General features: G+C 37.3%; 4 protein-coding genes and 1 non-coding gene across 6 annotated transcripts; 3 read left to right on the top strand and 2 right to left on the bottom strand.

Moving 5' to 3' along the window:
• Positions 1 to 804: 804 nt before the first annotated feature.
• LOC131784461 (uncharacterized) lies at positions 805 to 6,128 on the top strand. Its single transcript, XM_059101266.2, has 7 exons — positions 805 to 1,086; positions 2,073 to 2,169; positions 2,794 to 2,921; positions 3,785 to 3,875; positions 4,312 to 4,394; positions 5,146 to 5,257; positions 5,832 to 6,128. Exons 1-7 carry the CDS (start codon positions 917 to 919, stop codon positions 5,901 to 5,903), a joined length of 753 nt encoding a protein of 250 aa, XP_058957249.2. The 5' UTR covers positions 805 to 916; the 3' UTR covers positions 5,904 to 6,128.
• Positions 6,129 to 7,078: 950 nt separating this feature from the next.
• LOC131784455 (D-3-phosphoglycerate dehydrogenase-like) lies at positions 7,079 to 16,299 on the bottom strand. Its single transcript, XM_059101262.2, has 10 exons — positions 16,102 to 16,299; positions 15,875 to 16,026; positions 15,008 to 15,073; positions 14,390 to 14,444; positions 13,688 to 13,786; positions 12,914 to 13,046; positions 12,020 to 12,181; positions 10,626 to 10,771; positions 9,302 to 9,550; positions 7,079 to 8,363 (listed from the first exon to the last, which is right to left on the bottom strand). The coding sequence occupies exons 1-10, from the start codon at positions 16,240 to 16,242 to the stop codon at positions 8,016 to 8,018; spliced, it is 1,551 nt and encodes a 516-aa protein (XP_058957245.2). The 5' UTR covers positions 16,243 to 16,299; the 3' UTR covers positions 7,079 to 8,015.
• Positions 9,737 to 9,809, top strand: Trnat-agu (transfer RNA threonine (anticodon AGU)). Its single transcript has one exon. It is a non-coding gene; the product is annotated as a tRNA-Thr (tRNA).
• Positions 16,300 to 17,397: 1,098 nt separating the features above from the next.
• Positions 17,398 to 23,735, bottom strand: LOC131784458 (uncharacterized). The gene is made up of 7 exons (XM_059101265.2): positions 23,554 to 23,735; positions 22,643 to 22,760; positions 20,984 to 21,117; positions 20,033 to 20,129; positions 19,144 to 19,217; positions 18,682 to 18,808; positions 17,398 to 18,282 (listed from the first exon to the last, which is right to left on the bottom strand). The coding sequence occupies exons 1-7, from the start codon at positions 23,721 to 23,723 to the stop codon at positions 18,208 to 18,210; spliced, it is 795 nt and encodes a 264-aa protein (XP_058957248.2). The 5' UTR covers positions 23,724 to 23,735; the 3' UTR covers positions 17,398 to 18,207.
• A 115-nt stretch (positions 23,736 to 23,850) lies between these two features.
• On the top strand, positions 23,851 to 27,414 carry LOC131784457 (ankyrin repeat domain-containing protein 54). 2 transcript variants are annotated; one of them, XM_059101264.2, is made up of 3 exons: positions 23,851 to 24,064; positions 25,119 to 25,938; positions 26,521 to 27,414. In XM_059101264.2, the coding sequence occupies exons 2-3, from the start codon at positions 25,189 to 25,191 to the stop codon at positions 26,593 to 26,595; spliced, it is 825 nt and encodes a 274-aa protein (XP_058957247.2). In that variant the 5' UTR covers positions 23,851 to 24,064; positions 25,119 to 25,188; the 3' UTR covers positions 26,596 to 27,414. The 2 variants fall into 2 exon arrangements, with proteins under 2 accessions (XP_058957247.2, XP_066029790.1); XM_066173693.1 differs by lacking the exon at positions 23,851 to 24,064 and adding an exon at positions 24,296 to 24,413.
• Positions 27,415 to 27,419: the final 5 nt, after the last annotated feature.

The raw sequence follows: 27,419 nt of genomic DNA, 5'->3' as shown, positions 1-27,419 counted from the left end.
TTCGAGTAGACAGGTAATGAGAAAGTAAACATGATTACCAACAACGTGATGTCTTCTGATTTAACACCAAATTCTCATGAACAACGACCAAAGAAATGTATAGTTTTGATTAGAAGATTTAATTCCAGGTCTTTGGATTTACGAAGTTTAGAGTGCACAGGCCGGTCATCGGACAACAGTCACGCGCTTTTAGCATGGTTGAACCGTCACAGATAAGAATAGAAGATTTTGAGAATGGATAACTCAACACATTCTTTACGATTCAATTGAGTCAGTAAATGGCAATTAGGTTCAATCTTCTCCATCTTTACTCAGAGATTCTCGTAAAAGCCATGGCCAAATACGGGCGGTCCATCGCCGCCTTTAAGACCGTTAACCACCGTCTATTAAGCCTGCTCGCAGGCTCTCGTGTTTCGTTTTCGTCGCAAAGCTAGTTCTGTGACGCCCCTATGACACTATCAGAGGCCGCTTATGGAAAAATTAATTCCAACCCCTTGGCTTTCTTTTTCCTTCCTCGGGTTGTTTTTTGACCTTTCCATCTTTTATTAAACTGGTACAACGTTATTTTCTTCAACTTGAAATGAATTTGCATGTCGCACAAATGACCAAAATTTGTGACCTCGGTCGCGTGACCATGACTATGAACTAACGAAGAGAACATGAGCACTTATCGCATGATTCACACAACGCGGGCTGTTTGATTTCAGAACGCAGTACAAGTAAATTTTCGTGAAAGTCTCGTGTCGGCGTAAATGCCCTTGGAAGGTGTTAAATTTGTAGAGCGATTATGGAAACAGAGTGGCTAATTTTCGATATCCCGTGACAGGTTCATGACAAAAATTATCTTCTCTTGAGATGAGCTGTGCGCGTTCTCCTTCAGTCTTCACGCTTCGTGCATAATTGAAAGTCGGCTGCAATGGCTTTTGAGCGGATTCATTTGGTCTTCCTTGGTCTGGCGATTTGTTTTCTGTCAGGCTCTGTTTCTGGCCATGAAAAGAAACTCAAGAAAATAACCTCTTGTCGCTGCTCAATGGATGAGGGAGAAATTGATCTTAGAAAACTAGCAGGGAAAGAAGGCAAGCCAAGGTATAGACATATTATACTACAGTATGTAGGTGCGCATTGACACGAGTATGCTCGCGTACAAAGGCCGCTCGATAAATCGTTGACATGCACCTACTAAAAACAAGTATTTTTTGAACCGAAAAAGAAAATTTGGAAATTATTGGCTAAAAGTTAGACGGTGTCCACCGATCTCTTCTATTTCCAGATTTAAAAGTACTTCTTGCCATGGACCTCGTGGGGATGAATCGCTCGAGAGTATTCTTAGCCCTTTTGGGCTTTTTTTAGCCTTAGATAAAGAGAAAAAAGTAACAAGGACCACCCAATTGTTTGACTAGGTCGAAAGGCTTATTAATTCAATAGAATAATACAAGGTGATGAACGGAGGTTTGCATGTGTGATCTATGTCAAAATATGACGAGTGCAATTTCTGCAAATTTGTTTTTTGAACGTCGCACTGCTCGCCTAATCAGCATATTTTCAGTTTTTTCAGAGTCATGACTTGTCTGTTCTCGTAGATTCATCATTTTTAAGTTCCGTCCATGATTCAGTCTATTTTCAATTTTGCAATGTCTTGGAAAAGAGAGGGTTACCGTACTACCGCGTCGTTCGTCATCCAGAGGACTGGGCACGCCGAAAGTAAAATATTGCGTCGGCCCCAGTTCCCGCTTTGATAAGCAACAAAATATCAAGATCAATAGCAGAAAAAGAGTTTATAATCTCTTGGTCAGAACATATTTAAATTTGTGGTCGTGTTTCATCACGCATCAGAGCAAGTGCGTAACTAAAAATAAAATCTAAGTCATGCGTGATTAACAGTACACATGTAATTATGGATTGTTTTAAGTTTCTTATTGAGAAGGATACCCTCCAAAAAAAAAGCATAATTTTCAGAAACGAGCATAATTTGGAAATAAATTGGGCAATGCTATACTTTTTTTTTACTAGAACAATCTATAAGGGCCTAGCTACTTATCTTCTTTTAGATCTTAATGTCATTTTTTTCCCAGATTTTTCAATATTCCTTCAAATTACACAAACTTAAGCTTCAGTTGGAACCCATGCAACTCATATTCACTGAATGGATCTGCTTGTAAAGGTGTTGCTGTAAGTATAATGTTCAGTATTAATCCCGTACCCAGATCCTACCGTTTAACCGTAACCGCTTGACCATGGAAAGTATGGGTACGAGACTAGGTTAAGTCTGGCTCAGCTGTTTTGCCCAATTACCGTCACTGAACACTTCGCCCAGCTACGGCTTAGGGCGACATGTCACGCATATAGTAATCATTGATCATACCTGAACTGATGTTAGTACCGAAAAATGAAGGAAAAAAACATCTCATGTCGTAATTACAGTCGATAGCACTGAAACTGAAACGCAAACTCCCCTAAGATCCTGTTAATTTAGGTTCAAATCCGTTGCGAGGTGAAAAACTTTCATATCATTTTGTTCTTCCATTCACTTTAAGTAAGACGAGAGAATTCAAACACCAAGCACAAACTAGCAAACGAGAAATGACGTGACCTTAATTGTCTTGAAATGACCCAAAACAATCCCAGGACCTCTTTGGAGCCTAGAAATTTGTTTCTGACTAAGTGTAATTGTGTAATACAATGTAAACAAGTTGATCTCTTGTAACTGTTTCAGCCCTACACGCTTAAAGTAATTCTTTTAGATGCGTTGCGCACACCAGAGTAACTGTTGCCTTCATTTTTACCTTCCAATAGGCTTGTATGGAACAAAAAGGAGTAAATACTTCAGAGTTTTACAGCGTTGCAAAACAAGACACAGCTGAATTTTTCCACAGAGAAGACGGGGAAAATTTTTTGACATACAAAGGGACAGCTTTCAATAAGTATGTATAAGATTTCCTACGACGGATCTATGGTAAATGAAGCAACCTTGAATGAAAGTATCTTGTCAATACATGTGACTACAGTCAATCTGCGGCTCTCTTAGTCAAAAAGATCTTCATATATATATATATATATATATATATATATATATAGATAGGGGAAATCAAGAAACAGAGAGTCGGAAAAGACGGTGAAAACCAAAACTGTGACCTTTGACCTCAATTAATTGGTTGGAAAGCCCACATTTTTTTAACTTCATGAGAGAATTAAGTATTTTATCATTTCCATGAATAGTCAGGGGTAACGAATGAGTTTTCTATTTCCCGAGGGCACCCCGAACGCGCTCCGAGGGTGTCCCGAAGGTGCCCGCATGTTGACAGGGCAGCTTCAACTGAACTATCAAGACATTTTATCAGTGAGGGTGTGTAGGGGAATTCTGCTTTATGGCAACCTATTTGCTGGAAAACCCTTGTCTACCAGGATATCCCCCAAACAACTAAAAAACCCTGACGCAGTCTCTCTCCCCTCACTCTTTCGTTCGAAAAGGTCAAAGTTATTGCTCCAAAAAAAATTCTTGGAAATTTCATTTGCATGTGTGGGCCTAAGCACCAACTCGGAATTAATGAATGAAAATATTTTCAGCCATTTTCGGCGGTCGTCGAAACTTTTAAAAATCCTTAATAAAATAGCGATGTTAATTTACACTTGAGGTAAAACTGGCTTTTAAGTGATTACATCATTGATGAGAGCAAATTTATCGTAATTAGAATTCAGGAACAAGCAGTAAATAACAACTAATTGATAAAGTATTGTCTAATCGTCGACCAGAACTTTTTTTGTTTTGTTTTGTTTTTTTTTTCAGGACCTCAGTGTTTTCTGTGGTTCTTAAATGCGATCCAAAAGAGGAAGGCAAAGTCGACCCAGTGATTGCTGATACCACAAAAAATACTTACGTAAGCTCCTAGAACTCAGTGATTTTAAGCAACTAATTGCATTTACATTAAGTGTCATAACACTAGAGCCAAAGTAATACAGGAGCCAATCAGAAAAAAGGGAAATATCACCAGGAGCCAGTGAGAGCTCATAGAAAACAGAAAAATCACGCGTGACCAAGTCGTGACTGGTGTTAGTTTTGAATCTGAATGGTCGAGAAAGTGGTGCTCGATTTTTGGAAAATCACAGCGAAGAAAAGCAAAACCAAAGGAATTACGGATTACTTTCGACACTCAATTGAAGATTGCACTGACTATTACAGTTTGTTTGTTTGTTTTATGTGATTTAAATTATACTACCTTATGCTCGTTCCTCTCCTCTTATCGTTCCAGGCTCCACTCTTTCATTCTTTGCCTTGCTCTACTTAGTGTTCGACTGATAAATTGTCTTTTTCAGGAGACTGTTTTGTATTCAAAATACGCCTGCCCTTCTAGCTCAAGCTCTACTGGCTTGGGCTTGGGTGCAATCGCCACCATGAGGTAAACAAAATTGAGGACATAGTTGAAGGTTCTTGTACAGGTACCTATATACGAGTTATACGGGTGTTCTGAATATTAATTATTCGAAAAAGGATTTTGAACTCGCAAGCGAGGAATCGTTGGAGTCAAACTTGACTGTCTTTCAATCGAATAGCCGCGCAAATGCAGCGTGACTCGATCTTGTTGATTGACTATTGATGCATACGATCGCATGTGTCATCCTATCCGGGACAATAATCTACAAGCGATCTTTTCCGAAGAGAGCACGATGGGATAGCGAAGCTTTTCGTGCGAGGCTGGAATTGTTGAGTAAACAAAGGAAATAACTGCGCTCAAGGTCCTCTCATGGTACGCTAAGAAGTTTTTATTTTGCGGCATGATCGCGATCGCAAATATCAACGGTTTCAACGGTTAATTATATTAGAAATATAGAGTAGAGCTACAACTGTACGGTTTACCCAGCGGAAAATGGAGTTTTTTGCTCCTTGCGGAGTGTGTGTATGTGTGTGTATGGGGGGGCTGCTTTTGGAAGCTTCGAGTAGGGGTGTATAAGAAACGTGTTGAATAACGTTTACCAATATCTGACGTTTTCTCGAACGTAAAGGCTGCTATTCTAGTTGCCTCAAATCTGTATGCCAAATTATTCAGTTTGACGTATCAAACTTCACTGCCCCAAAAGAGAAGTTGAAGAGAGATTGATCATCAGTATGGTATCTCTTTGTTAATCTGAGTTTTTTTCTTTTTTTTTTAGTGTCATTACTATTCTGGGTGTTGTGATCATTGCCTTCCTTATTTTTGTTGTCCATTTACGTAACAAACTTCCCGATGGAGTTCCAAAGCCGTCTATGTGTACCTCGATGAAGGTGAGGCGAATAGCAGCTTTACCCTGAGTGACTGGCTCTTTCTTTCGTGAGGGTTTTGAGAGAGAACTAGATTTCTAGTATTCGCGTCACCACCACACTCATCAAGGAAATTTATGCGCGAAGTGACGGCAATGAAGGAGGGGTGAAACATGGGATTTATTGCGTAGAACGTTGTTATTAGCCCTGCATGTGCATTTTGAAACTTTGCGCATTTTCTAGCCTTCCTTAACAAAACAACAGCAAAATTTTTGGTTCTCTGAAAACAGTAATACCGAAAGCAAATTACCCACGCTATTTACGTGTTAAGCTGAAGAGAGCTCTCGCGACGTTAAAGACGTTACACATATCGAGCCTTCAGCAAAATTCCTGAAAAAATGTTTTCATTTCAACTCGTGGATTTGCGAAGCGTAAAAACGAGTAATGAGGGGGCTCGAAATATCGAGACGTAACCGCGGCCCTAGGAGTCTGGAGAGAGCATGCATCCTGTGAGGGTGGCTCCGTAAAACAGAATCTGTTTACTGCTATCCTCTCGTAGTTTAGTTTGAAGAGCGCTTTTCTTATTTTTCTCTTACAGGTTGCACTAGGGATGATATTTGCAAAGTTCTGTCCTTGTTGTAATGGATCAGGCTATGCCAAAGTTCCCTAGTCACAAATAACTTCTTCAATTCTGTTTAACTTTTTACAGTTCGTGGAGTATGATCGCAGGTGTCTCAGAAAGGATAAAATCTGAATGCAATTGTAGGCTATTGGAATATAGATTTTTTTTTAGTAAACTGCTGAGAATGACACAAAAGATGAAACAACTGAGAGTAGACAAAAAGTTCTGCATAACATTAAATTTGATTTAAAAAACTCGAACAATCATGAAGTTCTCTTTTTTTATATTGGAAGTTGTCTACTTCTGATTTGGAGCCCTCTTGACAGTGCCGGAAGTAAAACTAGTTCAAAGGGTCCTCTCTCTCTCTCTCTCAAGAAGGTACAGTACTTCCTGGAGGGGAGAAAGAGAGAGGACCCTGGGAACGAGTTTGGGGTGTGTTCTGGCAGGGGTTGTTGTGTTGTATTCTTGGTACAAGGCCCTTTTCCCACGAGTACTTCTCTCCACCCAATAGTGAAGATGGATACTGACAAACTGTAAAGAAAACTTGAGGGGCCGCTGGGGGTGTTCTCTAAGGGACCAGTATCCATCCGAGGCAGGGGGTCTCAGTCTCTCTTCTTCCCACTGGGAACGAAGTCACTCGTCACTTCATGCCGAGGAGATAGGTTAACTTTGACGTAAATTACTTAGTTGTGCGTAGACTTACTGTAAAAGCTCTCACAACAAGCTCATACAGAAAGTAGATCTTCTTAAAAGCCTCCCCCCCCTCGACTGCGCGAAGTTTTAATCCAGTTTCAGCACGTTCGAGTCGCCGAATCTTCTAACTTTAACTGATTATTTGGGACCGTGTCTGTGCAGTACTTAGCTTTTTGTCGAGATCTGTTTAAATATTTTGAAAGAATGCAAAACAGCAGACTTCTGATGCTGCTTAACAGGTAAAGGAAATTGATCTCAGGAAAGGCGCAGGAACACACGGGAAGTCAAAGGCGTTGTAGGGCTTTGGATCACGTCCCTACCCACCCTGTGTAGGCATGTTAATTATACGCTTCATTTATTGTTCTATTCACACCTGAACAACCTAGCGCTTCTAGCATCATTGCTCAGTATTTCTGAGTGGGTATGTCACTCCTAAGCGTACATATATCCACAGTCCTCTGTGACATTTGATGTTTGTTTTCGCCTTGTGAGCGCAGATCAGACTTTGCAATAACTGCCAGAAACAACAGTTCATCATTCTAATCATTTAATGGAAACCTATGTTTGGATACAGCACATAGCTTAATAAAACTATAAACGAAAGGAACTTGCAGTGTCCAAACAAAAAACACGGAGGAACCATCCTACATCCAGAAAAAAAATTATAGTTAAATAATAAATATTCTCAACTTTCCTTTGTAAACCATCTCTCTAAATGCGATCCAAGGCTGCCTTGCCAATCCTCACATTTCTATACTCTTTTGTGATGTTGCAATTAAGTCACTTCACAGTTCCCTCACAATTCTCTGATGCTTTCTCAACGTACAAGACACATTCGAGTTCACAACATGCATAAACTGCAAATTACAGGTTATTGAGCTTGTAAGCTCAAGGCAAGCTCCTTTTTTATTGTTCTGTTACTGTCTACCATTAAAACTAAACTAGCAGGAAATTAAGTCACATTTTGTCCTCCTGATGTCACAGTTTTTTTTCATTTCTAATCATTGACAACGCCGTAACTTAGGCCCATTCCAGACACTAAAGTTTTCATGAGCTCCACTCCACTCTACTTTGAACTGACCCATAGGAATGCCTATTGATTCAGGCAATCATAGATTACCAACAGTTTCACCAAACATTTATCATAACTTATGCATTTAGTTTGGCATGTGGTGAGCTCAGTTCAGTATTTGAATCAAAGTCCTTCTAAAGTCAAAATCCCCTCCCAGCTAAAAAAGTGGCAGAGCCATTACATACTGAAATTGTTATTCTTAAACTGATTACATGTCTCACTTTTCATGTTCTGAATTGCCGACAAGAGCAGATGCAAGTCTGAACTAGATCTTACACAACCAAGCAACTACATTTGCAGTTTGGTTGCAAAACTATATGAATTATTGTTGAATCTAATTTGACTTGACAAACACTATGAGAGGTTATTCACACTAGTCAGACCAAACACTCAGTTCACAGAGCAATGCAGGGGTAACCAGCCGAGATTTGTGAGGAAGTACTGACAACAACAACACTCTCTGCACCCCCTCCTGCCACATGGACGTAGTTGATAGAACCATTCTCTCCAAATTTTGGCACAAGGTCAGCCAAAACCTTCCCAGGACTTCCCTTAACAAAGGACAAATTTCCAGAGAGTGGCACTGCACCAGAGAACACCAGGCTGTCAAACTTAACAAGCACTGGTACATCAAGACCCACCACTGTTCCAGTTAAAGTAGTATCTTTGCCGTCACAGTTGAATGTGATGGACACTGCAGCAGGATATGGGAGACCTACTGTATCCACATGGGTGGACGATACCTGAAATGAGGAACCACAACATCCTAAGAGAAGAATGCAATCAATTTTATCTGATTGCTAATAAAAAAAAAAAAAAAGGTGCAGCAAAATGACTCTTGAAGTTGCTCAAATATGGCATTGAAACATACTGTGAAAGATCAGTAAATATCCATCTCCCAAACCGAAAAAAAACCTTTGACATTTCAGTCTCCAATGACCATTCATTAATATATTCTGGAAACAGAAATTTGACTCGATGCAATAGTATTTATACGAGAAAAGACCCAATTTATGGTTTCAGGATTATAAATAAATGACACACTGGTTGTTATCATATATAGTACGAGACATATGCATGTCCCCCTTCCACTCAGATTTGTACCTGCTTGTTTTGGCAAAGAGAGGGCATAATGAAGGCATACTGTTGCCGTTCGTTGATGCATGGCCGTCACATGGGTTACCATATGGGATATCTAAGTTTTTGAGCCAAAACTGTGCTGGCATTCTGGAATGGTGCAATGAGGCCCATGAGTTTTTACGTTGTTCAGTTTTTTTTCTTGATTTTGAACTTAATGTTGCCTTAAATACTGTAAGTATTCAGCCTAGGAGTTTGGATGAAAAGTTTTGTTTTTCCATGCCTGGTCACCATCGGCGGTAACACATGCTTTTTATCATGATTACTACTTTGTCCAATTCAAACAAGAGGGAGCCTTTATGTCCATGTTAACTGTTTGACTCTTTTGACTCCCATAAGAAACCAAGACAGAATTTCTCCTTACAATATCAATACAATATCAAGCAGACAAGGGACAAGAATAAAGAGAAATATCAATCAGGAGATTGTTAGTTGATCCAATACCAAATTCTCCAAAATCATTTATAAGAATTGTATGGCAGACAGTAAGGAGAATTACTATTGAGAGCTCAGGAGTGAAAGGTTTGAAGTTAACTTGACTCACCTGACATCCCTTCTCCTTGGCCATTACAGAAGAATTCACTAAATTAGCTTCACTTCCCATAATTCCTGATGACACAGCAGCTGTGATGTAGCGTCCAGCGGGTTTCATATCAGCACCATAAGTTGTTACTGTTGCCTTGGCAACTTTTCCCTGAGAGAGGCATGCCGCCACCTTACCCAGTTTTTCACCCAAGCTTAACCAAGGCTGGGCCTGAGGCTTGAGAGCATCTGCTAAGAATGTGGCATTGACCTGTGACAAAATAATACCCCTGGTTCTTTGAAGGCTTTTTTTATGTTCTAAAGAAAATTCTGCTCTCAGTCCAAGAAAGTTTTCATTTTTATCCATAGTTCACATTGTGTGATTTCCATACATTCAAAGTCTTATTCATCACTTCACACATTTATTTGGAACCAACATAATGACCAGCTCCCAGTTGGCTTGTTAGCTCAGCTGGTGGAGCACTGCACTAGTATTGCAGAGGTCATGGGTTCAAATCCTGTACAGGCCTGAATTTTTTCAGGCCTTAATTTCACTACAGTTTAAGTAGTATTCATTACTGCAAAGATCACTTTCATATTCAGAGTTTTCACAGTAAGTAACATTTAGCAATGTCATCCATCCCTCTTTCAATTATTCAATGTATTTTTCTCTTTACTTCTCAATGGCTGCATAACCCACCACATGACATGGTGGGGCAGATCAAGGATTTTTTTTTTCAAGGATTAAGGGAGGGTGCACCATGATTTCTAAAACACCATGATTTCTAAAACATAGGTATAACTGTGAAGCATACTACACAGTGATAATGGATTGCTGTAAACATGTTGTTTCGATGAACATAAATCCTTCACCTAAACCACAGTTCTTTTATGGTTTTATTTGGTAGGATACTGGCTATTTCAGAAAACTGTATGTGACATACAGTTTTCTAATTTCTCACTTCAGGGGGGAAGGGGGGTTTGCACTGCCCACACCCCTCCCCTAAATAATGGTCAGTTCATGAATCAGAGGTTTTAATTAATTCATTATACAAATGGGTAGTGTAGAAGAGCAGGCAGGTTGTGTCCTGGAGGACCTTCCCTTTTCTAAGGATAACTGAACCCTTGTACTTCAAGGTAGATTAAAATTTATTTTTAATGTTCCACAAAGTCACCCAATTACAAGAGAATTATATGTCTGTAGAGTACAACGACATTTGTAGCCTGCAGGGTAGCCACCAGCACATTACAGGCTTTGATATCTACCTGCTAGCCATCTGCTACCCTATTATGACTAAATTAAATATTTTGCTACAATTTATCTCAAAAATGAAATATTAACTCACCACACCAAAGAGGGACTTCCCTTGTACAGCATCAACAAACTGCTCAGCTATCTCCTTGGCAACTCTAGTTTGTGCCTCCACTGTGCTGGCCCCAAGGTGAGGACAAGCTATGACTTTAGGATGTTGGGCCAGCTGGGCAGATACTCCTACAGAAAAAAGTTTAACACAAAACTTTTATTCTTTTAAACTAAAACATTCCCTAACCCTTTCCACCCTAACATCAGTATGCATATTCTCCATACTGTTCTCTATACATTTTCTAACATTTTGACAAGGAGAATTTGTTTAACCCTTTAGCTCCCTGAAGTGATTACCATGTATCTTCTCCCTATCGCATCCATACATTATACAGCAAACAGGTAATGAGAAGTTTCAAACTCATTAGGTACAATTTATTACCTTGATTGAACACCTAATTCTTGTAATCAATTAACAAGGGAATGTGTAGCAGCTAGAGGGGAGAATTGACAATCAGATCTTGGGAGTTAAAGGGTTAAAAATTAAGAGTTTCTTTAGTTGGTGATCATTTTCTTTATTCTCATGACCTTAATGTGTGATTCAGGAGTAATATTGTAAGGAGAAATTAGATGCTTGTCAGTCCTGGGGTGTAGAGGGTTCATTTTTGCTGACCTTTTCCTGGAACTTTTTGATATCTTCCATGATCAATGTTGAGAAGTTGGTTTAAAAGTAATGAGGAAAGGTTCACTAAATTCAAGACATTTCTTTATTTATTCTTTCCCACAAATAAACAATAGTTACTCATTTTCCACAACTCTCTGAGCCTGGAAAATGACTGAAAAAAAAAATACATGTTATTTCTGTTCAAATTACCCACCTGTTGAACATTGTGACTATATTTTAAGTGACCTAAACCAATATCAAAATTATCACACTTTTTTTTAATTAATAGAAAACTGGAGGTCACAAAAACAAGAACCAAAATCAATGCTCAATTTTCTGTAACTTGTACAAATCCTTTGACCCTTTAACCCTTATGAGTGATAATTAACTATTTTCCTATTTTCCCCTATCTGCAGTATCACCCCTAAAACAACCACAGAGGTCATGAGAATAAAGGAAATGATCACCAGTTTAAAAAACTCTTGATTGTTAAACAAATTCTCCTTGCCAGTACCATAGAAAATGTATAGAGAACAGTATGGAGAATATGTATACTGATGATACAAGTAAATGGTTAAGGTGGCTGTGAACCCAAGAGAACCCCCTCCTCATACAAAAAATTCCAGATGATGAAGCTTGATAATCTAACAATTACTCTGACATAAACTTGACATGAAGTCAGATCTAACCCATTTATAGTGATCAAAAAGAAAAATAAATCCATAAAACTGACAAACAATGGAAAGAAAGAAAATTCTCAGTTCTAGACTCACCATTGGGAGGTTCAGTTTCAAACACATCCAGACCTGCTCCACCACACTGCCCTGATTCCAAATTCCTCAGCAGAGAAGCCTCATCAATGATACCACCACGAGCACAGTTGACCACATACACACCTTTTTTACAGAGTGGGAAAGTCTTATCCCCTAAAAGGCCTGCATAGGAAAAAAATAAATATTGATTTTCAATCAATGACTGACAAACATTTTAACAAAAGTAGTTATTTATAAAAGTAACAATAATACTTTGCTCAGATGAGGGGCTACTGCCAAAAATTTCAGCTTTGAAACCCTTTGCAATGGGCAATTTACATCAACAACTCAGTTGATAAAAAAAAATTACCGGTATCTTGCTACACTCCCCCACTGATACAGGACCATTGTTTCCTTAGAAGCTTACCCCTTTTAACAATAATATTGATTTCAATAATTATGATAGCAATAATAATAAGAGTAAACAGAATAAGGGAGATGGTAAGTTTTGAGCTTGGTAAAGAACTAGAAAAAGATGTTTACATGGGACAAAGAAAAATTGGAGCATCAGAGCATGGAATCCAAAGATCTAAGGTTTGATTCCTCGTGGGGACTCCGAATTTTTTCTTTCTCCCACATTCATGACAAGACAAAAAAAATCTTTCCCTATTGATAAGAGTAATATCTTATACCTGGCTGAATTAACTGCACTGGGTTTTTTTAAGAAAGATAATTTTCTCTCACAATGCTTTTCCCCAAACAAGAATTTAAATTGTTACATGCAAAGCAGCAAAGGGGTAATTTAGCATACCATTATCATTATTATTATTATTATTATTATCATTATTATTATTATTATTATTATTATTATTATTATTATTATTATAATTATAATAACTCCTTGATGGCACCTACCCTTTGTCTGTGGTATAAGAGGTGTATGCACAGTAATGTAATCTGCTTTTGGCCACAGCTGGTCCAGTTCCATCCATTCAATGTTATATTTTGCAGACTCTTCTGCAGGAACAATTGGATCATATCCAATGGTCTGTTAAAAGACCATAAAAAAGTGTAAGAAAAATTATGAATTTCATAACTGCTATGAATATAATTGTCAGAATTCATATTTTATTTTTTTTAAACACCTCGTTTATGAGAGATTTCAATTTACTAGCATTCTGTCACAAATGCTGCAGTCTGATTGGCTACCCTGCTTGCTATTCACCTTTATGACAGGTAATGAGTCAAGTGGGTGGCCTGCCAGTACTTCCTTTTTAAAAAAAAAAAAATAAAAACGAGCCTGTCTTCTTGTTCAGTTTTGAACAACAAGTTGATCTTATACTAAAACAACTGGTTTATTCGCTCTTGAATTCTATGCAGGATAGTTTATTTGCCCTCCGCCCTTGTCAACCATTTTATGATAAAAATACCACCTGTAGGCTGGTCAGGTCATTCATTCTCATTACCTGTCTGCTGGGCCAATTACTGATATTATCAGAAGGTTCATTCTGATTACTTTGAAAGTTCAAAAAATAAAAACCAAAAAAAAGAATGAAAGAAAAAGGAACAGAAATATTGAATTTAAGATTATCACTCTATTTCAAGATGAAGTGCACCCATTTGGCCATACTGCCTCCCACAATAAGACTCTATAAAGGACACGCACTTCAAATCTTCATGTTCTCTTACCGTCACACCATAGGATTGCATGCGATGAGCAACTTCTCTTCCAATCCTTCCTAATCCTACAATTGCTAATGTCTTGCCAAGTAGTTCACTTCCCATGTACTGCAAAATGATTATGAAACATAAAGCTAAGATAATTTTTTTTTGGTTTTTTTCAATATTAGCTGGGATAAAGAGGTTGAACACCAGAAAAAACTCTAGAAGCATTCTGTTGAAAAGTGTCTTTGAAATACTGTGCTACCTTTGTTTTTGGAATCAGTTAATTTCCTAAAACTGTGTGCTACATTCAGATCTACATACATGCCTCAAAATGTTTCCCAGATATTTTCAAGACTTATTTTAGTGACAACCCTGGTAAACCAAACTTCCAGTGGGGGATGCTGATTGGAATTTGTGTTCATTCCATAAGTACAAGAGATCAGGGTGTGGCTCACACTCTTTCATGGCTCTCTAGAGATGCTTCTTTTAAAACAGCTAGTAGGTCAGAGCCACTTTAAACTTATTAATGAGACCATGCAGCCTTAATATTGCTTCCTTTCTAGTCAACTTCCACCAAAACACAATAGCAACTATGACTTACTCTCAAGAGCACTTAATCAAAGAGGGTTAGAAATTTAAAATTTGTTCACCTGTACAAGCCAATAAGGCCACCTATCTTTTCAGATTTCAGCCATCCCCCCTCTCAGACCAAAATGATAAGCATACCTTCTTCCTGTCCCATTTCCCTGCTTTCATGGAGGCATCTGCCTGAGCTGTATGTCTGTGTCAGGAGAAGAAATGCTATATTCAATCTCCAGACAACCAAAGCATCTTAACTTTGAATTTTTTATATCTCATAGACTGTCTTCCATACATTATTTCCCTTTTTTGGCATTTTTTTTAATTTGGTAATAAATCAAGATAACAGATATTAAATGCTAGGCAATTCTACAACTTTGATCATTTGCCTAGCTACAACATCAGATAAATCTGGTTAACATGACCAATCCAGTGGATGTACCAACCTGAATACCCTGAGAAGAATCAACTGTTTTTCTATTTGCTATGATTGATTATCACAAAAATGCATAAACAACACAATTAATGAAACCAAATCCCCAAATTACTGCAAAGGTATTTACACCTGCATCATATAGCTTAAAATAGAAAATTCAGCACTGATAACAATTATTTCAAAATTTTGTCCTCAAATGCAAGAAGTTATGAACAATTATATACCTAACTCTGAAATTTTTTTTTACACTAGTGTTATGGGAAAATTACTTCAAAGCTTGGATTCTTATTACAGAGTTACCCTCTTAATTGTTAACCAAGTTCTTTTACCTTGCAAGGGTGCTGATAAGTACACAAGTCTGTTCAGCGGCACTAATTGTATTGCCTCCTGGTGTGCTAGACAAGATACAAAAAACAATTGTTAAGAGGGCTGTCACTTGACATCTACAAAGCTTTTATGTATCCTTTCGGCTCCTAAAGAGTTGAGCAAAGGCTGTTTATACAGGCTTGATAGAAACTATGGTTGCATAATGTTTGTTGTGCAGGCCAATAGCGAATATTTCTATTTAATATTTAGAAAATGTTACACCGATCATTTGAGGACTAACGTTGTTGTTTAAATAATCCTTGGAAATGCATTGGATGACAAAAAGCATGTGATCCCCCAGCTACTTACAACGATCACACCGTTGTCACAAGGGAAAATAAATAAAAATTTTATGAAAATTTAAATGCGGAAAGATTCATTTGTAAACATAGTCAGATAATTAAAATCAGTCGACAGAGTTCATCAGATGTATTATTTTATGAAAGGGCAAAGGATGATGTTATGGCTTAACGTGACGTAGTTTTACACCTCAGTAATTCTACGACGGGTTAGTGATTTCACAGACCAGCGAAGTCACATAATCGAGAAATATTACGTTAAACTGAAGTAATCTAACTTTCACTTCTACACTTAAGTATTTCTCTTTCAGTTAAAAGCGACCTCCCAAAACAGACTGGTCATGTCTGCATAGTTTATCTCAAACATCGCCCGAATATTTGCATCTAAGTTTATATTAATGTACAACTTGTACAAGATTTTCAAAATGGTGTGACACGAGTACCTATTACCGACCATCGATGAAATTTTTAAAAACTAATACAACTTATTGAGATTTAAATGAAAAAAAATTTAACCAAATAACCTCTTACTTCATGACAATAATTCCTTGAAGAGAGGCAGCCGGGATGTCGATGTTGTCAACGCCTGTTCCAGCGCGACCTATAATTTTAAGATTTTTTCCAGCTTTGATCACTTCAGCCGTTACTTTTGTTGCGGATCGGACAATCAGACCGTCATAGTTCTGAAAATAAAGAATAGAATGAACGAAAAAAAAACTATACGTGACAAATTTATCAAAATTGGTTTCATAGCCTACAGGAATTTCTGCAAGAAGTTCTTCTTTGGTGAGCTTCGTTTTAAGATCCACGGCGATTCCATTCGCTTCCAGAATGGTTTTACAACAGTTATCTACACTGTCACTGACCAAAACACGCTTAAGATTTAGAGAAAACGCCATCCTGTTTCAACAGTTTGCGAATATGTGCGCTCAATCACTGTGGAAAATTAAATTTTCCACGTGTACACACTTTCCGAATTATGTAGGTGCACCTGCGAGTTGTGATTGGTTGAATTTAGCCGCCATCACGTGAAGGTACTTTCCCGCCATTATACGAACACTTTCTCCTAAGACGATCAAACATTCTTACTCTAATTTTCAGCTATCGTAATTGTACTACATTTATTGGAAAACTTATAAACAATCATAGTTATTATGGGCCGAAAATCATTGCGAAAAAGATCCTACCAAATATAAAAAAATACTGGTTGAGGTCCTAACATTCTGTGAACAAAGTTCACTGATAGCGTGAAAGGTATTTTGCAATACTTTTGAATCTTGTGAACAAAGACGATTTGTCTTAACCGAATCGTGCTTTCTATAATTTAGGCTAATCAATGTTTACCACTGCTATATTTAAGCTTTTAAAGAATTCCTCTTTGATTTAATAAACACAACACTCCATTCTAATTTATTTTCTCAGTATCGTCTTTACAATTGCGAAGTTCTGAGTAGTCCAAAAATTTCTGGTCATCGTGACGCTTCGGCACTCGCGTGATCCCTGGGCCTTCGGTCACGCAATGCTTACTCCAGTCGATATAGACGAGCTTATGGAACTGGGAAGATATAGTGACAATGAAGGCCTGAGTAAAATTTTGAGCGGAAAGAAAGAAAGGCAGTGGGAAGTCAAAATGTTCCACTAGGAAAAAGGATGCTAGATATTTTCTTTTCGGCGACATGATCTTCTCTCTTCCACTATATTTGGTGCAAACATACTTGCGCTCTAACTAATAAAATATACTACTAAATAAACTGAGAGTATTATTGTTCTCTGGAGTCCAATAGGTCCTTTATCAAATGAAAAAACGACCCAGTTAGGTAACCACAAAAAATTAATACATAAATAAAAGATAAGGACTGTCCAGTCTTTCAAGACCACCCAAGGTTTTCAGCCAATCATGAGACAAGTCCATACAAAAGAATTTTGGACCAATCAAAACCTCAAGTCCATTCAAGACCTACCACATGCAAGAAACAAGCATTTTGTTACGGGGGGTGGGGGGGTATGGGGGGGGGTACATCACAGCACATTCTAACATTCAAAAAAGTTCATTTTTATTCAACAAAGCATAATAGCATTAAATATAATTATATCTTGAAAATAAAGATTTTTTTCAACATCTTTAATAACAATGACAATGTATATAAAGTCAGCATCTCTTCAACTTGGGAGATGATAATGATGATGATGCAACTCTTCCACATTGTTAAAAATAATGATAAAATTAATAAAATAGTTGTTAGATTCATATGTGACATTTTCCTGATTTATTCTTTGGGTTATTTTTAAGATATGTGTGACATGGATTTGTTCTGTAACACGTATGTAACATTGTGCTACCCCATTGGGCAATCACGTTTCAAGGTCAAATATTCTTGAGGTTTTCCTCAATCACCAGGTGTCTTAATGTTGACACTACTTGTTTAGTTCCTGCCAGCAATATTTTCTTCTTTTGGATGATCTCCTGTTTGCTTCAGTTAAACATGGGAATATTTGTAAGTTTTGTCTATTTGCATTTTGAATTAGCTCTTTAGTAATCCATTAGTTTCTTAGAAATGTTGTAATTTATTTTTTCCTCAAATGAATCACATGTTCTTCACAATCTATTGTTCAAGTGCATTCAGATCACCCACATAGCAGGCATGAGAAGTCACCTTGAATCCAACACAAGTTGGATGCATACATTAGTTACCTGGTAATTTGATTATAAAATAACTATCTATCAAATATTTCAATAAGTAATTCTACCAAAATCAAAGTATATATTCTAACAGGTACCAATCAGAAATACTCAATCTCTGAAAAGTACTTTTGTAAGGGAAATTTTTTCAAGCCAAATTTACTCCAGCACCAGGCTGATTGATTCATATTTCTTCATACGAGCTTCGTTTTCGTCCACAAGTCTTCTTACAAAATTGGTATGAAAATTCTACACCATCCTATAACAGAGAAAAATATGTGAGTTTCCATAATAAAAAATCACAGTTTAGAATCAAGTATGAAAAATCCTTATTATGGGCTTAAAATACTATGCATGGCTATTGCCAAGACAACATGGTCAGTTTTACAATAATTCATGCAAATTGCAAGAGGAAATGTAAATGCAGGCTTCTTTAAAACACCTCTGCTCAGCTGTGTTCTGTAGGAGGACCACTCTATCAGCCACAAGCATAATGTCCCCCTGCCCCCCCTACTCATGGTATGATTGTCCAATTAATCCAGATATCTGAAAAAGTGGACATTTGACAACACAAAAACTATTAAAAGATGATAGAATATAATTTTTCTGATATTTTGCAATACTTCAAAGCAAGCCCTCTTGCAGTCATGCCACACACCTTCACAAGCAATGGAAAGTCCATCCAGAAGTTGACATTAGGAATGACCTCTTTTCCAGAGGCTCCCCGATGAAACTTATTGAAAAGAACTCCAGCTACAATGTACACTAGAAGTAAGGATCCAAAACTGAAAAAACAAACAAACAAACAAGAAAAAAATCATGGAATGGAATTAAACTTCAGAAACCAAACAGCTGACTGCATTCTAAATCCAAAGAGGTACCTAAAACAGGTGTCTATTAATTTCTACAGCTTTGCAAAGATGGAAGAATCTGTGAGAGTGTAGATTGAATTTGGTCCATCCCAGGATCAAGTGAAATAAAAAATCCCAGCATTTGCCATTTAGCTGAGTAATTTTCTTTGTGCAGTATTTACCTGTCTACCTGAAGGTGATGAAAAGCTGTGAATATGAGTTACCCATAATTGACAAACATATTTCAATTGCTACCCAATTCTACTTACATTATGATTAAGACACTTCCTGTACTCAAACCTGATTTTCTGGGACAGGCATACTTGGAGTGAAGAATGAATGACTGGAAAAGATAAGTTTGAAAGCAAGTTTTGAATAATTATGCAAGTAAAAAATGGTTAGTGACTTTTACCGGCCAAGTCTTGCATCTGTCTTTTCTTTTTACTGTAAAACAAACCTGTATTCAGATTACACCTCTACTAACCTTTACCCCTTTAACCCTTAAGAATGTAAGAATGATAAACATCTAATTTCTCCTTACAATATTACCACTGAATCACATGTAAAGGTTACGAGAATATAGGAAATGATCACCAACCGAAGAAGTTCTTAATTGCTGAACAAATTCCCCTTAGCAGCACCCTTGGAAATGTAAAGAGAACAGTGTGAAGAATATGCATACTGATGTTGGCAGAAGTGCAAAGGATTCACATTTTATGGCAGCATTGTCTGAAAATGTTTGAAGTATAAACACTTGGTAATAAAAATGGAACAGATCGCTACATGTCTGCAAATACAAGTCAGCAAATACAAGTCAGCAAATACAAGTCAGCAAATACAAGTCAGCAAATACAAGTCACCAAATTCGGGACAACTCCTACAAATTTAGCCCACAAAACTTATTTTTTCTATTTGCTATGGCAACCAAAGTGGTAAGGGCTTTAAAACTTGACCTTCTGTGGGTGAACATTAAACCCTGAATGCCTCTTTATAAGGAGAATTCGTTTGATAAGCAGGAGCTTATTATAATGGTGATCATTTTTCATAATTTTCATGACCTCTACATTTGATTTTAGAGTGATACTATGAGGACAAATTAGACATCTGTCACTTTTTGAGGTTAAAGGATTGAAGCAAATTTCACTGCACTTAACTTACAAAATGAGCAGAATCATCCACTTTCTCTGGGGGACCAACAGACTCCAGCCGGCCCTCTTCAGCTGAATCACATTGCAAAGTGATGAAGGTTTTAGGGCTAACAAAAAGCAAAGGAGTTATTATGATAGATACAAGTTTTCATTTGTCAAATTTGTAATTATTTCTTAACATACTGTGTAGAAGTATTTTCCTCTCTTTCTTTTCAAAACCTGCTGTAAGGAAACAACCCCTTTAGCTTTACCAACAAACTCAGAGTCATTATATTTTGATGTAAAATAGCAAAAAAATAGGTGTAGTAGATGAGAGTATCCAGGATGCCACAACCTAGCAGTTAGAGCCCTGGACTCTGTGTTGTAATCTCCCATCACAAGACCTGACCACATCATCATGCTGTGTTCTTGGGCAAGACATTTAACCCTTTAACTCCCATGAGTGACTAAGACAGAATTTCTCCTTAAAAAAAATATCAATACAATATCAAGCAGACAAGTGATGAGAATGAAGAAAAATATCAGTTAGGGGACTATAAGTTGATCCAATATGAAATTCTAAAAACTAACATCACAAGAACTATATGGCAGACAGTAAGGAGAATTACTAATGAGATCTTGGGAGTTAAAGGGTTAACTCTCACAATGCCTCTCTTTACCAAGGAGCATGAATGAGTACTTGCAAAATACATCAAGAATGCCCAACAAAATGTTAGAGGGTGACCTATGGATGGACTACCATCCCATCCTGGGAGAATTTTAGTAGGTATTCTTAGCTGCTACATACAGGACTAAGGCTCTGTTGGCAGGATAACCAGCTAACTAACATGCAGACATGTTTAGAGTCTAAGAATAATGGCAAGGAAGAGACTCTACAATAACCAAGCCTTTTAGCGAAAAAAATTATTTCACTTCTATAGTAGCTGCAGTATTTCATCATATTAAAGTCAGTTCAAAATACCTTGCTTTTGTTCCAAGAAAAAACTTTCCTGTAAATGATAAAACACATTTCCCTGCTGTTAAGTTAAATTCTGCAGTCTCTTGTTCACCAGTATCAAAATCCTCAGGAGAAGTTGCTGCCACTGTACAGCAAACCTAACAATGAAATTCCATGATAGGTTTCTTAAAAATATATTTGCAATTCTCCAACTGGGTTGTACATATCTACAGGCAGCAGGTAGCCTTTGACTTAACAAACTTTTGTCAGTTTCTTCAGTTGTCAATTCAAGATAGCACCTGGACAGAGTTTAGGCAGTTTCATGGCCCAGTACCCACCCACATGTGGCCAACCTGAAGCTCAAAGCCTACTTCACACCAACTTTCCTCACCCCCTGAGGCCCATTTGATCACTTATATACCTCAGAAAAGATTAGAGTTGCCTTTGAAACAAGATGAATATTTACAGGCTTCTATGCTTCTTATTAATAAATCATATTTACTTCATGACATGAATGAAGACTAGATGACTGGCATTGTTTGATGAGTTATGTCTGCTAAGTTATAGGGTTCCACCATGAAAACATGTACTCTGGACAATGGTGATCTTTATTTGAATTTGGTGGCCTTTATTTAAACATGTTAACCATGCAGTAGGCTTTAAGCCACTAATTTCTGGGCTGCTAAGGTGTGAATTGAACTAATGACTTAAAGCTGCTGGCTACAAGTGTAGGGATCACAGGCTGCCATCTATGAGGTTATGTATTGGTTGCAAGGCATGTGCCTTGGGTCATAGGACATAGACCACTTAGCTGCAGGCCTACTTAGAGTTTGAAGATTCCATATAGCCATTTAAATTTCTGACAAACTTCTAGAGTTGTCTACAGCACCAGGTTGTGTAATGAGTTAGGATCTTAGCAGATCTGCTATTTCAGGCTGAGGCAGTAAACAGTGTTGTGAATATCTCGATAAATATAAATCTAGACGTTCACAACTAAGAGGTCTGGACTGGATGCAGGCAGTCGACATATTAGTTTTTTCCTAGATTAAGCAATTTGTTCAGCAAATAAGTCATAAGACTTGGATAGAGCAAATGGCTATGCACTACACTAATGCGTTCTAGTTACAAGATTACTTTAGTATAGTACCATTTAGGTATTTGTGCACATGTTATTGGCAATCAAGCAAGCAAGCAACAAGTTCATTTCTAGCCTCTAAGAAAATTTTAGCTTCCTTCTCACCCACACCACAGACAGTTTTGATTTTTTTTTATGAAATGAACTGTTGCTTAAGTGTTGCCATCAAATACCTTTCATATAATAGTCTAGTGTTTTATGTATGCAGGATATATATATATTTAATAAACTGTCTGGTCCCAAAACAAGCCTCTGTCAGTTGTGGTGTTTAGTTGGATATTCCTAAGTGCCTAAATGGTCCAGGTGTTACTGGTACCGGTAGTTCTGTTTTGAATTCTTCATGAATATGTCTCACATGGATAGCTTCATTCAAAATCCCAGCCCTGACATCATGTTATATTTGAGGATACAGCTGGCATAGGGATCAACAAACAACATGATTCTAGAGCATTGGTAATCAAACAATGCCAGTATTTATGGCTGGTGTTATTACCATACATGACAACCACATGATGCCAAATCCAACATAAACACTGTGGCTGACTTACAGCTATGTTTTTACAATCCTTGTATTGGGTACTTGGAGATGAAGATTTGGTCCACTTGTTACAGGGATTCCAAGAAACTGTCATACCATCAGCACCTTTAATAGCAACATCCTTAAACCTATGAGAAAAAGAATTTCCTTTAAATCACAGTATTTACATTGCTAATCAAGCATTATAAGATATTGACTGCCACTTACTATATTCCCCCTCTACCTAGCACTCTCACAGTAAAAGACCTCATTGCTTTCACCATTATGCAACCAAATAACCTGATCTTTTCAATTTCTTGCATGCCATCAAGTACGTATACATAGCCCCTACCCCCAACCCGACCAAGGATGACATGAATCCTAGCTATCAATTCTTTTTTGGTAGCTAGGTGCCCTCTGAAAAATAAAATGAAAATAAATTCTTAGGATGCCTTCCGAAAAAAACAAAAACCTAAGGATTCAAGTTGTAAGCTTCGTTGAAGAAGAGTTACGAACCTCTTTCGAAAAAAAAAATCGCTAGGGGAGGTGAGAATGTAAAATTGGAACGCCCCCACAAACTGCCATATTTTCAGGTTTTCATCAGTGATAAGAATATTCCTATGTAGAGCAACACAAAGAGCTGAAAAGAGCAAAATAAATAATTCGGAGAAGTATCACAACCCTCTTTCCTTTTAATCACTCTTAACCAAAGCAATGCAACGAACGTTCGTTCCGCGAGGCTTCCCATGACAACAAGGGAAAATGCCCTCTCTCGACTTAAAAATTCTGTAAATCTCCAAACGTAAACAACATCAATGATAACTTTTTATGCATATGATATTATTCAAGAACACAGATATTATAAAAAAAAATCGCGTACGATGGGTCAATCTACGTTTCTAGTTAATTTTGAACCATCATGGATAACATCAGTTGCCATACCTGGGTGCGCTGCTAGAGGGAAGAGACAACTTCGACAAATCAATAGTTCCTTCATCAGTCGAACATTTGCAATCATTTTCTTTTATACATTGACTTAAAGTCTGCACCACTATTGGAACATGGATATAAACAATACATATAGAAATCCAACTACTCTCTGAGACCCACATGTGTGCCTGGAACATTACAGAGACAATATATTACGATTACACCACAAACTACCGCTGTCCTAGTTTTTCTTTTTCAATCAATCTTTCCCATGCCCTCCTCGTCCAATTTTAATACTTTTCATGAAAGTGCTGAAGCAATCATATTCCGATAAGAACCCGCGATATCGAGTCGGAACAACGCCACTCTGTGTCTGGCTGCTCTTTTGGTAATACCATTGTTAATCTTTTTAGTGATTTAAAAAGTGAAGGCGATTGGGTGTTCTTTTACTCTTTGCGTTACTTGATTTGCTTTTGTCACGCTAGAAGTCTTTGTCACGAGCATGAAAATTTGGTGAATAAAGGTGAGTGAAAGTTGGCTTTTTCCACTCATTTATGAAACCTTCCACGTGTAGATAGTCACATCTATCTTGTTGAATATGTCACTTCTTCAATCGATCGAATGGTGAGAAACTTTTCGGTACCGCTGTCATTGAACAATTCAATTAATTTATTTCCAGAATAATGCATTGCAAGGAGGTTAATTTCCTTCTGTAAAACAGAAAAATGACATCATCAGATTCGCTTTCAGAGCAGTTTCTTCAGTGTACTCCTACCAAATGTTCACACATAAATTTGTGGAAAACGAGAAGTAGTTGATGACCTTTATCGTTGATAAAACGCACCGTTATGAGATTCAAAGTTGTGGTAAAAGTAAACTTGAATTTTATTTATTTGTTTTCTTAAAGATGAAATATACATTTAACGCATTTTACTACCGACCATTTAGTTATTTTCTGAAACAAAAACAAGGATTTTCATGGAAAGGGGTCACCTGTCAGTAACTTTGAATACCCCAGTGCCTAGTTAGATTAGTTACAGCTTTTTAGCTAAGTAAACTTCACACTGGTTTGGCCTGTGTCTGCTTTCACTTAAGTTGACGACTGCATTTAAAACATGATGATCATATATAGTAATGAGCCATTAAAATAATGAAAATAATGATGATGATGGTAGTAATAGTCTGTGGAGCCAAGAAGCTTGCCTAATGAGAGAATTAGGAGTGCCAAATAAGGTGGCTGTGCAGTTACACCTGGAGATATATGGAAAGGGATAGAGTGGACCAATAATTTGTTTTTCCTTCAACCTTTATCCAGTCTCAAAGAATGAAAAGAAGTGGTTGTCAGGGTAACCCAAGTCACTGCTATTTACACAAACAAAGGGCTGAAACAAAATTGGCAAGAGGTTATTCTCAGTGCACATATTTAAGAATATGTAAATGAATGCTTCTTTCCTTAAATCAGGATAATATAGATTATTATACTCCCTAATGGCATGATTAAATAATATCTGTTGGGGTATTATTGCATCAGTATTTTAAATTGGTCTTAATCTGATATACAATTCTCTTCCTTGAAGGTGCACAACTTGCTTAGAAGTATCCAGTTGACTCTGAAGTGTTGAGAATCCTAATTTCATTGTTCTAAATATGGAAAAGGAAGATGTACTTGATGACAAGAGTTCAACAGCTTTTAAAATCAACTGGTCCTCTTCAAACATTCCTTCTAACTTTGTAGTGAACAATACACTGCCTCCAAGTCTGGCACACAGCTACTCACATCAAACATTACTTGGGCATGGTCAGCAGTTTTCCAAGAAACTACTGCCGTCTAGAACAAAATTTCGAACACATGCTACTGTTAAGGTTTCACCGATGGGACATGATCATTTGGCAGAGAGGAAACTTAGAGACTCAGTACAAAAATCTGATACAAGCACATTGTTTGAGCTGATCAACAAGGGTGTAAATGTGTCTGGTGCTGACTCAAAACATAGAACTGCTCTTCATTTTGCTGCAGCACAAGGAAATGCTCAAACCCTAAAGGTTCTACTTGAAAATGGAGCTAATCCAAATGCAAAAGATCTTAATGGAAATACACCTCTTCATCTGGCTGCTTGTACAAATCAGGTTAAAATAGTGACCCTCCTACTACAAGCAGGGAGTGACGTCAATGCTTCTGACTTCAGTGGAAAAACTCCACTTGACCTTGCAAACTCCAGGTTAAGAATTCTTTATGGTAATCAGAACATCAGAGGAAAGCCATCAATTTATTGTGAGGAAGTGAAGCAAGTTATAGAGATGATCAAGGCATACATGTCAAGACTTGGAAATACAAAGGCAGAAGAAACACTGGATCAACTTTGTACCATGCTCGGAGATTCTACCACTACAGAAGAGGTTTGTAAAATTGTAGCAATGGTTGAGTATAGCTGGATGCATTTATTTCCTTTTTTTTTTTTGTGCCAATTAAGACATGTTGTGTGGTGTTAAAGGAGTTTCTATCATCATTTTTGACTTTACCACATTCATGTTGCAGTTGCCATGTTGATTTGAGTATGTTGCCTTTTGTTAGTGTGAGGTTACTTCTAAAAAAGAGTGTTGTCAGTGATCGTGATTGTGTTTTAATCAACAACTTGAGTAAAAGTCATTAACAGAGTCAAGATCAGGTTATCAAAATGTCAGTAACAATCACTCGTGAGTCTATTTCAGCATTACTTTTACCTGGATGATAAGACTACACCACCAGAGTTCAATTGTCCAATAATAATTGTTTGATTTAATCATCAACCCTTTTGTAAAAGGCAAGATCAGGGACAGGTTTGGAGCACAGGGAGCAGTCAAATGTTCATGGGTTGCCAAGGGGGGAATGTTGAAGCTTTGAATTGATCAGGGCATAAGAAAAACATTGGGCCACAGTGTCGCTGATACTTTTTTATGGAGATGTTTCATCTCACAACTCTTACTGGATACTCCTTGCAGGTTGATGAAGTTCATTCTTTGCTGGCCAGTTTTACTGCAATGAATCTTTCACACAGTGCTGAAGACAGGACATAGGATTATCAATTGAAAGTAATATCAATTTTTAATCCATTAAGAACAGGAATTTAGAATTCATTTTCTAACCCACAGCAGGCAAAACATTACTTCTGGGGTTTGAATTTTGTTAAATTTCAAAGTTTTGCCTGCTCATGAAACTGAGTTATGAATGGAGATTGCATTCTGTTACCGCTAATCCTTTAACTCCCATCAGTGATCAAAACAGAATTACTCTTTACAACATCAATACAATATCATGCAGGCAAGTGATGGGAATACGGAAATATATCAATTAACCCTTTACACCCTAACATCAGTATTCATATTCTCCATACGGTTCTCTGTACATTTGATAAGGTGCTGACAAGGAGAATTTGTTTCACAATCAAGAGTTCCTTTAGTTGTTGATCATTTCCTTTATTCTCATGACATTCAAGTGTGATTCAGTAGTGATGATGATAAGAGAAATTAGATTTTAGTCACTCTTAGGGGTTAAAGGGTTAAGGGATTATAAGTTGATCCATTATCAAATTCTCTCAACTAATATTATAAGAATTGTATGGCAGACAGAACAGGAAATTACCAACGAAATCTGGGGGTGAAAGGGTTAAATATGGTGGCAAAGAGGTATATTAGAAATAAAAAGATAAAAAAATACAAAAAAAACATTTGTAAGGGCTATTCAATGGTGCCACTCATTTATTTGTCTTAAAGAAACACAGAGTAACATTTTTTGCAGCTTTGTAGATTTAAATAGTGCTGATGTAGTAAATCTTGAAATACAAAAGTATAAAAGGAAAAAAAGGTTAAATACAGTTATTAGGTTAAAACAAACAAGCTTG

This window comes from Pocillopora verrucosa, chromosome 10, assembly GCF_036669915.1.
Source record: "Pocillopora verrucosa isolate sample1 chromosome 10, ASM3666991v2, whole genome shotgun sequence".
Taxonomy (NCBI): domain Eukaryota; kingdom Metazoa; phylum Cnidaria; class Anthozoa; order Scleractinia; family Pocilloporidae; genus Pocillopora; species Pocillopora verrucosa.
This window is presented reverse-complemented; position numbering and strand designations above follow the sequence as displayed.